Source organism: Xenopus laevis, chromosome 1S (assembly GCF_017654675.1).
Source record: "Xenopus laevis strain J_2021 chromosome 1S, Xenopus_laevis_v10.1, whole genome shotgun sequence".
Taxonomy (NCBI): Eukaryota; Metazoa; Chordata; class Amphibia; order Anura; family Pipidae; genus Xenopus; species Xenopus laevis.
Genome location: NC_054372.1, coordinates 28,521,000 through 28,535,213, shown reverse-complemented (window position 1 = coordinate 28,535,213; position 14,214 = coordinate 28,521,000). Strand labels below are relative to the sequence as shown.

The following is a 14,214-nucleotide window of genomic DNA, read 5'->3' as shown; positions in this document are numbered from 1 at the left end:
ACATAAAATAAAAAATAAATAAATTACTGTTTACAAAGCAGAAAGCACAAGTGGCTTTTAAAGTGCAATTCATACAATATGCTAGCCAGGATGTAATTCTCCAGGGTGAAGGAGACTTTGGCACGTCTCCAATAAACAATGGTGCTGCCTTTATTATAGTTTAAGGCTGGAGTTCGAACACTGACCGTGGGTGGATGCAAGACAGTATGTAAATACCCACACAGACACAGAATGATTCCATACAACACTGCGGGCAGATTCTGTGGATCAGATGGATGGGGGGAATACAGGTAATTAAGTCCAATGTGCAAATACAGTTCAACACGGGAATAAAAAAACACACTTTTCTCTTTACTTTCACATACAGGGATTCTGTCATGATTTTCATGGTGTAGTTTTTATACCTAAATTACACTGTTTACATTGCAATTAATCCACTCTACAATATAAAATCGTATTCCTGAGCCAACAAGTGTATTTTTTAGTTGTAATATTGGTGTGTAGGCTCCATCTCAGGTCATTTTGCCTGCTCATGTGCTTTCAGAAAGAGCCAGCACTTTAGGATGGAACTGCTTTCTGGCAGGTTGCCGTTTTTCCTTCTCAATGTAACTGAATGTGTCTCAATGGGACCTGGATTTTACTATTGAGTGCTGTTCTTAGATCTACCAGGCAGCTGTTATCTTGTGTTAGGGAGCTGCTATCTGGTTACCTTCCCATTGCTCTGTTGTTAGCCTACTGGGGGGGGGGGTGATATCACTCTGCACTGCAGTACAGCAATAAAGAGTGTCTGAAGTTTATCAGAGCACAAATCACATGACTGAGGGCAGCTGGGAAACTGACAATATGTTTAGCCCCATGTCAGATTTCAAAATTAAATATAAAAAAAAATATGTTTTCTCTTTTGAATAACGGATTTCAGTGCAGAATTTTGCAGGAGCAGCTAATGCATTTTGGAAACAAACAATGCGTTGATCAATGCGTTGCATGTCATCCCAGCACTCAAAAGGTTAACTAAGGAAAATGCTACACTGTGGCAGGAAGGAGCTTGAAAACAATCGCTCGAATACATTTACTGCATTTAATGCCAACACTTTCCAGAATGATCAAACTGTTCAGTAATCGATGGACACTCACGTTCCAATAATCACTTGTAATTGTCGTTGACTTGTCACACTGCAGAGCTGCTCTGCACACACGGAACCATAAGCCATTTCTGTTGATGTGCTTCCTCAGACTCATCAAAGCCAACGTTACGCTTTCTAAACCAGCAACTTCATGAGCTCTTTTTATAGAAAAACCAACTGACCCACGCTGGAAGTCACTTTTTCAGACGGATGTTGCAGTCCTGACTTTGGCAGACAGCACCTGCTTAAAACGCCTTTTCAAGTCCTGCATGTTTGGAGACTTTGGACGCGGGATAAGCGAGTTTTTCCGCCTTTCAGAGGTCCCTGTGTTCTGCTGCTTACTGATTTCTTTACACAGTACCTGGAAAGCATTGTACACATCGATATAGTTCTCACTAACGCTCACTTCGTAGAAGGTGCAACCCAACATGTTGGCAAGCTGAAGTCCGTGCTGAGGTTCCACCTGTTTCAGGTGCAGAAGATCCGCTTTATTGGCGACAATGACAATAGGGATTCTGTTATGGGGGTGAAGCTGGCGGGCGTGCCGATGCAAGTGACTGATAAGTTCGAAGCTTTTACAGTCTGTGATGGAGAACACGATCACAACAGCGTCGGCCCATCTTAGGGATTTGTTGAGTTGCTCATTGGAGTCCAGATTCTGTTCATTTATCTGTAGGGGGGAAACAAGAACAAATCAGTTCCAATTGCTCATTTAGCAGCAGAACAATTTAATTTAACATTCATGCGCTGTGATGCATGTTATATCAATCTGTCTGCTCCTTTGCCTCCCTGCTCTACACTATGTTATTCCAGCTGCAGGCTCTGGAATGGAACATACTCCGCAGGAATGTGTGGCTACAGGCAGGGGGAGACTTTGTAGTGGGACAAAAGGGGAAATGAGCTGGCTAGACATTGAGTCTGGGAAGTGCAAGATAGAAGCTGGAAGCATTTATATCTGGACAGCAACCCTTTCCCAAAAGCAAGAACTAGACAATTCTGGGCACTCTTAGCCACTTTCTGCGTATTCACTTAGATGTTAAAGCCCCCTCTCTATGTCCCATTTAATGTCGACTCAATAAAGTTCATCCTGACAAGCAATTCTGTGCTCTAAGTCTTGGCATTTTAACATTATGTTCTAAAAAACAACCAGGTTCCACATACAAACAGAAAATATACACTTTTCACATCTCCTTAGCTAAATCAGGTTTAGAAATACAGTAGAACCCTGCTGTGAATCCCAGCATCCCCCAACAGCTGATACTTTGAGTTGTAGTTCATACTAGAATCATGATTAATAGATATGCTGTAGACGTTATCTATGAATTTACCTGTACTCCTGGTGTGTCCTGAACCTGAATGGCGAGATTCATTCCATCGATCTGAACTTGTCTGCTGTACAGGTTTCCTGAAAGAACAAAAGCAACTCATTAGCCCCATGTAAAGCAGCAGGGGAAGTGTCAGACACATGCAAGTGTCACAACAAAGAACACAAAGGGACTTTGGACTGTCACTTTTCAAGTGGTTTCACTGGCCAATACACAAATGAAATTAACCACGGGGTGAGCAGACAGGCGGGGGGGGGGCAGTTTCATAAAAATGAAGTGTTTCTTACCTGCATTCCTTTCATAGTCGCCAATAAAACGCTTGGTAAGGAATCTCACCACCAGGGCTGTAAGGAAAAACAAAATGAAAACTGGTCAGTTGACTGCTCTCTAGTAAACAATGGTTAACACAAATGACTTCTCCTTTAAACTAAAGGCATTGTTTTCATCAGCTCCTGGAAGCCAGGGACTGTTTTTCTGGGAACTGTAGTTCTGCTAAAACCTGTATGAGCAGGGCTGACAATGGAACAAGCTAAATCTGCTCCTTTTGTGCAATCACCCTAATAATTGGCACTTTTACTACCCCCTGTACTGGCATCAAAGCTTCCCGGACGCATGAGTGTACAGAGCACAACACTGGCACCATGCCCCCTATAATCAGTGCACCCCTATAATCATGGCCCTTATAAACAGTGCACCCCTATAACATGCCCTTATGATCAGTGCACCCCTATAATCATGCCCCCTATAATAACAATGCCCTTATAATCAGTGCACCCCTATAATAACCATGCCCCCTATAATCAGTGTGCCCCTATAACCATGCCCCCTATAATCAGGGCACCCCTATAATCATGCCCCCTATTATAACCATGCCCCTTATAATCAGTGCACCCCTATAATCATGCCCCACTGTAATCAGTGCACCCCTATAATCATGCCCCCTATAATAACCATGCCCTTATATTCAGTGCACCCCTATAATCATGCCCCCTATAATAATCATACTCCCCTATAATCAGTTCACCCCTAAGAAGTTATTTGACTTTGCAGGAACCATATATATTCTACACTGAGCGCCCATGAATAGATTATCTGGTGGATAAATGAGTGTAGATGCCCCGGAGACACGCACCTGTCTTGCCCACGCCACTGCCCCCAACCACCGCGATCTTGATGACCCGACTAGAAGCGGTGCCCGCGCTGCTGCTGCTACAGTCCGTGCTGCTGGCCGGTGGGTACTCCGTGATGGTGCACATGTTCTGGATCAGCCGCATCTTTGCGCCCAACAATAGAATCAAGTTACAGCCCCGGCTGCTCTGTGAGAGCACTGTAAGAGCGGCTCTAGATACAGATAGAAGAGGAAAGGTGCTGCTTTAGGGCAGGCTGCTGCTTGTATTCCCTCCGTACAACCCCAGTCCTGAGTGAGAACTACTGACTTGTCACTGCCTCGCTCCGGCTGTTTTCTTTCAGTTCTAGTCGCCTATGCCCAGCCCTTGTTCCCACGCAGCCAATCAGATCACCAGTTATCACGAAGCCACGCCCCACTCTTTATGGCGTGTTGCTGTGCTTTTCTCTCATGCTGAGAGTTGTGTAACTGAGGGAACAGTTATTATTCCTGACTGGACTGGACTTTACCTAAACAAATGTACTTTCCCTATAATACACGCTGTACTATACTCCCAAAATGAATGCTTCATTATATTAAGCGGCATATTAAAGAATCTTACCAAATCAAGACTATATATTTAAGTAAATAATGTCATTTTACATCTTTACCCCCACTATTATGATATTCTCTATGTGCTGCCTCAGAGATCACCTGACCAGAAATACAGAACTTTGTCTGTTAATTGGCTCGTATGGCCTAACATATAGGGTTCGCCCTTATTTTTTAAAATGGCAATTTTCTATTTAGTATTAAGGTGGCCAAAGATGCAAAGATCCGCTCGTTTGCCAACATCGCCAAACGAGCGGATCTTTCCCCCGATATGCCATTAACAAACATGGCTATATCGGTTGTAATCTGATTTTTCGGCCGTATGGCCGAACGATCCGATTACAATGTGCCCTGGGTTCCAGCGGGATCGGTCGGGTCAAAATCCAACCTGACCGATCGACCAAACGACCGATCTCTGCCGGACGAAAGATGTCGGCACACGCCACACACGATTCGAAAATCGTACGAATCCTCGATTCGTACGATAGGATCTGTGTGTCTATGGCCACCTTTACGCATTGGCACATGTTACTAACAAGTGAGTTATGATGAAAATGGTTTTACATGCGAGAGACCTACATTGTTTTGGGATATCGTTTTCATTTAAAATAGGCCCTGGCATTTTTAAGTAAACAAAAGCCCAAATAGCCCCCCACGTGTCCAATAAATAGTGACTATCTATGGGATATTACAGCAGCCCCCAGATAGAGCCTAATTCCCTATCCACCTTTAACATTAGCAACATGAATAAGCCCTAAGCAGGGGCCCGGGGGCCAAGTGTTGAGCTATATGCTGCTAACCATTCCGTAATGCCAAACAGGCAACCTTTCCTCACCAAGCAGTGGTTCTGGCACGCAATATGCCTACAATTCTTCTTATCTGTGGAACAGAGCATTCAGTCCGAAGTGGTCTGAGATTCTATCTAAAACCCACTGTTTACATTACTGGAGCCCTTAACGACATCATTAACAAAATGACTGAAAAAAACAAAACATAGCAAGTCAAGGGAAACAACTCCGGGGCAGATCAAAACATGCCATTTTATGAGAATGTGATATGTGATATGATATGAAATGTGATAGTTATAGGAACGTCAGCGCAGCACTGACTAGAAGGGCATACAATAGAAAAGGGAAAATAAAAAGACTTTAACGTAAAGACTCCACGACTAAGTGCAGTTACCCCAGCTGTATTATGCAGCAATGCAGCCCATTCCAGCCTGAGTTACCCAATTGCTTATGAGGCAGGTGCTTCCCATACATTAGACTTGCATGTTTTTTGCTACTATATGCCCTTTCCACCACAAAGTCTATATTGGGGGGGTGAAGATTAGCTGCTAAGGTTCGGAGTGAAAGCATTGTGGGGCTATTTAGCACAGACTGCCCCAGGCACAAGCAAGGTGAGAATTCCATTCCTCACAGTGACAATGTTATTCTTTGAGATGTGGGCGCAGCTCCTGCAGGTGTGACTTCTGGTAAACAACACTAGCTGCCCTCAGCCTACATTCAAAGAAAATATCTCAGAGCACTACTACCCTGTATCCAGGGCCACCATCAGGGGGGCACAGGAGGTACAACTGTACCGGGCCCCTGCCAGAAGGGGGGCCCGGCTGTTTCGAAAAGTGCAGCACAGCCGGGCCCCCCTTCGGGCCCGGGCCAGCGCAGAAGCCATGCCGCCCTCCTGGAGTCACGAAAATAGCTGAAATTGAAGTCCTGAAGAGGCTAAAAGACCAGAAGTCACAAAAACAGCCAAAATTGGAAGTCCTGAAGTGTCAAGTTCAATTCTACTGATTTTTTTAATCCCGTGGCCACCAATGTATTATTTTAATACTCTATACCAATGTTTTTTTTAAAAAAAAAATATTCCCTGGGGCCCTATTTTTTTAACATGTAAGGGGGGCCTTGGCACCAAGAGTTCTAATTCAACTATTCTCCACCTAAAACCTTCATGAAGAAGTCAATGGCAGAGGTCTCTTGAACTATTTGAAGATGTTAATAGTAGTGATGAGCAAAATTTTTGCCAAGTTTTGCTTCGAAAATGACACCCCATGGGAGACTCCAATGGGGAAAAAAAATTTGACGTACAAAAGTCAATTTTTTTTAACAGAAGTAAACCTGATTCAAAATTCAATTAGCGTTTTCGGGTCAGAACTATTTGATCGAATTTTAGTAGTTCAATTTATTTCATAAATACATATCATTCAATAAAATAGAATTTATTCGAGTTTAAAAAAAATCACATTACACTAAAATTCAACCTTTGATAAATAACCCTTTGATAAATTATCAATATATTTTACACCCAGCCATTTATATTAAGCATCCTTTTCATTACTCAACATCTACCCTTATTCCTAATCCCCATAAATAGAAGGGAACCTAGCCCTCACAGACAGTCAAATGTGCTGGAATTTTATAGAAGTGTGTCATTCCAAAGAGGACAGTCTGGGGTTTTAAATTCCATGAAAATGTAGGAACAGAAGTGACATTATTATATGACATCATGTTTTGTCAGGCCCCCTGTGTGACACTAGTGGAGAGACCAACTGAACCCTGTGAGCTGAGCTTTTATTAATGATAAGGCCTTGGGCATTCATGCACTTAGGGATTCCTGTCAGGCTCATTTATAGCATCTGCTCCTCAGAGAGGGGACACAGTGTTACAGCAGTTTAATGCTTCAAGTACACACTTGTGGGATTATTCGTAAGTGAGACATAGCTGCTGCATTCAGTAGTGACATGCTACCTGTTATCCAGAAATCCGAATACTGGAACTTTTGGTAATTTGGATCTTCATAACTTAGGTCTAATAGAAAATCATGTAAACAATAAATAAAACCAATAAGCTGATTTTGCTCCCAAGTACAAGGTACTGTCTTAATAGCACTGATATTTTAAAAATGTCATTATTTGATTATAATGGAGTCTATGGGAGACAACCTTTACGTAATTTGGAGCTTTCTGGATAATGGGTTGACGGATAATGGATTTCATACCTTAGTGGTTTCCAAACTGTGGAGCTGACCCTACTGCCTGCAGGGGCTCAGTCCAGTGAAATGTTTTTAAGCATGTTGTGAAACACTTTCAGTTCCACTTACACCCATTTTCATTGTACAGGATTCTATAAGACGGACCTGTGATTTTGTTTTTATTTGTTTTTTTTGTAATGGGGATAGGCTAGATGCGCTTAATTTGCATTTCAGAAGTAGTGTAGCTTTAATGTACAGCACAATTGTGAAAAGCTGTCAGATCTGCAAAGCTCTCATTTACCCATTCAGTACAAAAAGTTATTGGCCATTTATTCGTCCCTGTTAGTGGATTACATTTGTATTGTTACAAAACAGTTACCTGAAACCTGATCATATCACTTGGTTGTTTCCCCTGGGTACTACTATTCTTTGCCATACTGTCTCACCTTTCCATTTCACTCATTTACACACCCTTTCTCCTGTTTTATATATCTCTGCTTATCAGTCATGAATTCCACCAGAATTATCATTTTCCTAAGTGTTACTGCTTCCATAAAAAGAACCAGTATTAAATCACTACACAGCAGAACCCGCCCAGCGGCCGGAATGTTTTATTAAATACTAGTATAGCCAAGTAAAATACGGAATATACTCAAATGCTAAATATCTTAGTAGCTTTCGTCTTATATTAAAAAACGAGATTCCGAGTGATTATGGGGGGGAAGAATGTGCAATAACTCCTGCGGTGTAGGAAGATGTAAGATGCTCGTCATTGAAAGAAGCAGAAGGAAATGGAATTTCTTTGCTCATGTAATAATAATAATAATAATAATAATAAATTACAATCTAGGGTCCCTATCACATATACTCTCACACACACACTGGGGTCAGTTTTATGTTCTGGAGGAAATCAGGGTATACCAATTAAAATTGTATGACCTTTATGAAACCAATTGATCTGTTTGAATATATATCAAATAATCAAGTACTCTGGGACCAAATCAGACCTGTGTTGTGCTGATGTATGTAAAAATAACCATATTCTTCCTATTAGAATTTATTCATGTACAAAATGGTTTTGGGGTTTGATTATCAGTTAATTCCAGTATCAAGAAGGAACAGTCCAGAAATCCAAGAATTTACATAAATTTATATATTATGTATTTTAGTCACCCCTATTCTCTTTCCTACTGAGCTAACTATCCAATGTTTTGTTCATAAGAGGTCTTACAGACGACCGTTTGAAGCTGCGATCCCCTGCGTTTCATTTTTATGCGTTCAGCCGCAGGGGAGCACAGGAGTAGATGCATTCAGTTTTTTTCAATGGGGCTGTACTCTCACAGGCGCATGTAGGCGCCGAACGCAGGTTGAGACGCAACATGCTGCATTTTTCCTGCATTTGGCGCCTACATGCGCCTGTGTGAGTACAGCCCCATTGAAAATACTGAATGTGTCTAATCTTGCGCTCCCCTGCGGCTGAACGCCTAAAAACGGAATGCAGGGGATCGCAGCTTCAAATGCTCGTCTGTAAGAGCCCTAATGCTACTTCACCACTGTATGGGTCTCCCAAATGTTTATCCTGGACTATGACAATCCAGTTGGATAGGATGTTATTGCTCATAAAGGATCAGTCATTTGATATGAAAGACACTGTAAAACAAGGAAACAAAAGAATTCAGGAAAATGTGACAATATAGATATCATAATGCTTTGATCATGGGGGAAGCAGTTTTTCAGCACACTTCAGACTTCCTGTGTGTCTAGAGACGGCCACAGCAGGAAGCCACTCAGAGCATTAAAGGAACAAAGAACAATAGCTTTTTCTAGCTACTTAGAGATTGTAAATATAATGGCATTCTAATAATTATAGGAGCATTTACTTATCTGAGAATGATACAAAATGCAGATCAATTTCTATTCAACATGTACATTTTGTTATAATAAACAAGAGCCACAAAATCCTGTAAAATAGATCTCGACATTCTAACCCCATTTGATTTTGTCTTCCCAAAGAGAAAGTGGGGTCTAGCCCCAGGGTCAGAGTAAGGGGCATTGGGATCCCAGGTATGGCAGGAAAGCTGAAGTCTTTTAGCTGATGTTGAACTTCAACTTTCAGCACAACCTTCCCTCTATTATTTGCTTTTAGCAACATTTTCCCCACAGGGGTCCTTTCTGCCCAACCCAAATAAGCAGACCTGTTTACCCTACGGGCCGTGACACAGGCAATGTTTTGATTGTCACTACCATTATAATGCTGCTGCTCTCTCAGGGTTTAGCTTCCTAAGTTCCTATTCACTTGGATGGTAACTTCCAGGCTGGTGCATTATTCAGCGCTAATCACCGGCTGATCTACTGAGCTTCCTATTCCAGTGTATGGGAGGAATAATATGTACAAGTAGCAGTGTACAGGAGATTATGAACTTGTCTGTCATGTGGAGAAATCGTTTTTCCAATATGAATGGTTCAAACATGGTTTAAAGGGATTCTCATGCTAAATTTATATGAGCTGTCTAAAAACATCCACAGTCCTCCCGCAGACAACCTAATTTAAGCATTATTTTACTGAAGATAAACATTCCAGCATATTAATAGCATCACAGATTCCTGTGCACTGCTTTTAGCTGTTGGTACAATACCATGTGCAATAAATTGCCATGGCTCTGGTTCAGCTGGCATTGGCATGGGCTGCAGTTTGAAAAGTTAAAGCTTAACTAAAGAAGTAGCTAGAAATGTTGTACATTATGCTCTGGGGTTCTATACCAGCCCAAGGCAACCACAGCCCTTAAGCAGTAAATATCTTTGCCTCCAAAGATGCCCCAGTAGCTCCCCATCTTCTTTTCTGCTGATTCACTGCCCATGCTCTGTGCTGCTGTCACTTACTGAGCTTAGGGACCCACTCACAATATACAGTACACATAGAATAGAAATGTCACAATATAAGGCTGATTAGTAATTAATACGGACAATTACTACATGGCAGCACAGAAACCAGTGCAATTAGCCTCAGATTTTAATATTCAGCCCTGTAGCATCACCTTATATTAATGGACAACCTCATTTTCTGATGGATAATTAGTGACGACCCCTAAGCTTAGCTTCTCAACAGCTGCTCAGAGCCCACTGAGCATGTGATGGTGACCCCCTGTGACAAGTTTGAAGTCCTGGATCATTGCTGCTATTGAGAAGTTTTGTTTAGGATTTGAAGATCTGCCCCTTTATACAAATAGTAAATTACACATGTTCCGCTCAGACATGAAGGTGTTAAGCTCTTCCCATAATCACTGTGCCTGAATTTGACTCCTGATATGCCGTTTCTAGCCCCAACAAGCCACCTGATTCCTTCCACACTCCTGCCACTGGCTCCCATGTCTGCAAGTGATTACTCTCAAGCACACCTGTCCCCAGGGCCTGTCTAATAGAGATGTCGCGAACTGTTCGCCGGCGAACTTGTTAGCGCGAACATCGGGTGTTCGCGCTCGCCGGAAGTTCGCGAACGTCGCGCGACGTTCGCCATTTTGGGTTCGCCATTGTTGGCGCTTTTTTTTGCCCTCTCACCCCAGACCAGCAGGTACATGGCAGCCAATCAGGAAGCTCTCCCCTGGACCACTCCCCTTCCCTATAAAAACCGAAGCCCTGCAGCGTTGTTTCACTCTGCCTGTGTGTGCTGAAGAGATAGTGTAGGGAGAGAGCTGCTGCCTGTTAGTGATTTCAGGGACAGTTGAAAGTTTGCTGGCTAGTAATCGTTTTGATACTGCTCTGTTATTGGAGGGACAGAAGTCTGCAGGGGTTTGAGGGACATTTAAGCTTAGGTAGCTTTGCTGGCTAGTAATCTACCTTCTACTGCAGTGCTCTGTATGTAGCTGCTGTGGGCAGCTGTCCTGCTTCTGATCTCATCTGCTGACTGCTGCAATAACAGTAGTCCTTGTAAGGACTGCTTTTATTTATTTTTTTGTTGTTTTACTACTACTACTACTACTACTATAAGAGCCCAGTGCTATTAGTCTAGCAGTGTTGGGGAGTGGGACTGGTGTGCTAATCTGCTGCTCCTAGTAGTTCAGCAGCACCAACTTTAATTTTTTTTTTTTAATATTCATTTTTTTTTTATTTTACTTTTTTTATTTTAATACCGCTGTAGTAGTGTATAAGTTGACCTTTTAGGCATTATTTGCCCTGTAGGCATTTTTTGCCCAGTGTGTTATTCAACCAACTGCCATCTAGCTGTGTGACCTTGTTCACATTCTGTCTAAATATCCATAATATTACCGTCTCCAGAAAAAACACCGGAGTGACTTTTTTCAAGCAGCCATAATATATTTTACGTAATCCGTATCCACCGCTGTAGTAGTGTATACGTTGACCTTGTAGGCATTATTTGCACAGTGTTTTCTTCAACCCGCCATCTAGCTGTGTGAGCTTGTTCACATTTTGTCTAAATATTGATAATATTATCGTCTCTAGAAAAACCACTTGAGTTACTTTTTTTCAAGCAGCATTCATATATTTTACGTAATCCGTATCCACCGCTGTAGTAGTGTATACGTTGACCTTGTAGGCATTGTTTGCCCAGTTTTTTTTGGCCGCAGCCACTGAAGCCCAGAGGCCAGAAAAAATATGCCATATAAATGCTGAAAATAGTCATTTTTTGCCATACGTTGACTCAACGTATATGGCAAAAAATGACTATTTTCAGCATTTATATGGCATATTTTTTCTGGCAACTGTGCTTCAGTGGCTGCGACCAAAAAAACTGGGCAAACAATGCCTACAAGGTCAACGTATGGCAAAAAATGACTATTTTCAGCATTTATATGGCATATTTTTTCTGGCAACTGTGCTTCAGTGGCTGCAACCAAAAAAACTGGGCAAACAATGTCTACAAGGTCAACGTATGGCGAAAAATGACTATTTTCAGCATTTATATGGCATATTTTTTCTGGCAACTGTGCTTCAGTGGCTGCGTCCAAAAAAACTGGGCAAACAATGCCTACAAGGTCAACGTATGGCAGTTGTTTAAAGAGAACAGTAGATTACTAGCCAGCAAAGCTACCTAAGCTAAAATGTCCCTCAAATCCCTGCAGACTTCTGTCCCTCCAATACAGAGCAGTATCAAGCAGATTACTAGCCAGCAAACTTACTATCATCTGTCCCTGAAATCACTAACAGCTCTCCCCCTACACTATCTCTTCCAAGCATACACAGGCAGATTTTTCAGATACATTTTTGCCCTTGATCCCCCTCTGGCATGCCACTGTCCAGGTCGTTGCACCCTTTAAACAACTTTAAAATCATTTTTCTGGCCAGAAATTTTTTTTTTAGATGTTAAAGTTCGCCTTCCCATTGAAGTCTATGGGGTTCGCGAACCGTTCGCGAACCGCTCGCGTTTTTGCACAAGTTCGCGAATATGTTCGTGAACTTTTTTTCCGACGTTCGCTACATCCCTACTGTCTAATGGCACCCAGCTGACCACCTCCTGCTCCCTGAACTGACACCCTGACAAACTGCCTCTACATCCCCTTTAACCCTCTACTTACCAACAAGAAACCAAGGTCTTAGACTTTTTGAACATAATTAAATTGGCCACTGCCCTGCCAGACTTGATGCCACCCACCCCAGTGTGTACCTTACAGATAGGGGCAAGGGGGTCCAAGATAAGTAGTGCAGGTATCACAATTGCAATTTCTAAACTAAAACAGCAGAACCCCCCTCTAAAAAAACAAAAACATGGCTCCTAAATAAAGTAGAGGAGGTAAGTTCTCACCTTGCCTCGTGGAACTACTGGCACTGACTGGCATCTATGCAAGTTCTGTGACAATTCAATGCAGGCCCGCAAACACTTTCATCTTTAATGATGTTTCTTAATCCAACACCCTCAACAAAATTATAAACGAGTATGGGACCTGTTATTTATTATGCTCGGGTGTTCCGGATAATGGATCTTTCCATACCTTAAGTCTACTAAAAAATCATTTAAACATTAAATAAACCCAATAAGATTGTTTTTACTCCAATAAGGATTAATTATATCTTAGTGCAAGGTACTGTTTTATTACTACAAAGAAATATTAAAACATTTGTAAAAAATGTTTATTATTTAATTTAAATGGAGTCTAAGGGAGATGGTTTTCCCATAATTCTGAGCTTGCTAGATAATGGGTTGCCAGATAACAGACACAATACCTGTACCTTACTGTCTGCATGTGATCTTATAAAATGACCATTTCACGTTAGATGTACTGGTTTCATCTAATGTAAGGATAGTCTTTCTCTTAAAGCAATGCTAATTTAGAGTCAGGGATGCTGATGCAACTTGATCACTGTCTCAAAATTTCCTTCCTCCTTTAGATTGTAAGTGATCTCTAATACTTGCCCGTTACCTCTCTTTTTTTTATTCTGCCACCGTTATTTGTTTATTCATTATGTCTCTGTCTATTGTATTATTGTATATCCAAGTGTGACACTGATACTATAGGAATCACTGTGCTTCAGAGAAAGGAGAAGGTGCAGGTTCAGAGGGTTTTGGTCTTTTATATTCAAACAATTGCCCAGGCATTTCAAAGCACATATGTTACAGTAAATGGATTGATCGCACCCCATAACATGCTCTCAGTGTCTCAGGGTGTCAGAAGCCTCACATGCAAATGTGGCACCTCTCACTGGATATCCCTCCACCTCTTTCCATAGTCACTAGCAGGGTAGTGTCTGTGCAGAATTTCACACTGCTTAGATATGGACACTGCATGGACCAGCCTGACTTTGCAGTGCTTGTACTCTATCCAGTATCCTTATAGGGGCACACTGTTACTTGAATGGGGTGCCCAGTAGTGATGTGCGGGTCGGGATTTCCCTGACCCGCACCAACACTAACCCGCCCTCCCTTGGCCCGCGCCTGCCAGCATCCAACTTTCCTGTTGCTTTTATAGACCCCGCCGCGCTTTCCCGCCGATGATGTCACAAAAGGGACGAGCAGGCGCAGAGTCTATTAAAGTCGAACCCGGAAGTCGGAAGCTGGCATTTGATGGTGAGGAAGAGTGTGGGCCTTTTACTATGATGTAGAGAGTGATATTCTGAGACAAATTGCAAT

At 42.1% G+C, this 14,214-nt stretch overlaps 1 protein-coding gene across 1 annotated transcript; it reads right to left on the bottom strand.

The window, feature by feature from the left end:
• Positions 1 to 807: 807 nt before the first annotated feature.
• On the bottom strand, positions 808 to 3,895 carry rasl11b.S (RAS like family 11 member B S homeolog). Its single transcript, XM_018243140.2, has 4 exons — positions 3,582 to 3,895; positions 2,737 to 2,793; positions 2,453 to 2,529; positions 808 to 1,794 (listed from the first exon to the last, which is right to left on the bottom strand). The coding sequence occupies exons 1-4, from the start codon at positions 3,721 to 3,723 to the stop codon at positions 1,327 to 1,329; spliced, it is 744 nt and encodes a 247-aa protein (XP_018098629.1). The 5' UTR covers positions 3,724 to 3,895; the 3' UTR covers positions 808 to 1,326.
• Between the last annotated feature and the right edge of the window lie 10,319 nt (positions 3,896 to 14,214).

Coding starts and splice junctions, on each gene's coding strand:
- rasl11b.S (XM_018243140.2), bottom strand. CDS start 3,723: ATGCGGCTGATCCAGAACATGTGCACCATCACGGAGTACCCACCGGCC. Junction 2,530..2,736: donor CGACTATGAAAGGAATGCAG/GTAAGAAACACT, acceptor TTGTTCTTTCAG/GAAACCTGTACAGCAGACAA. Junction 1,795..2,452: donor AGGACACACCAGGAGTACAG/GTAAATTCATAG, acceptor TCCCCCCTACAG/ATAAATGAACAGAATCTGGA.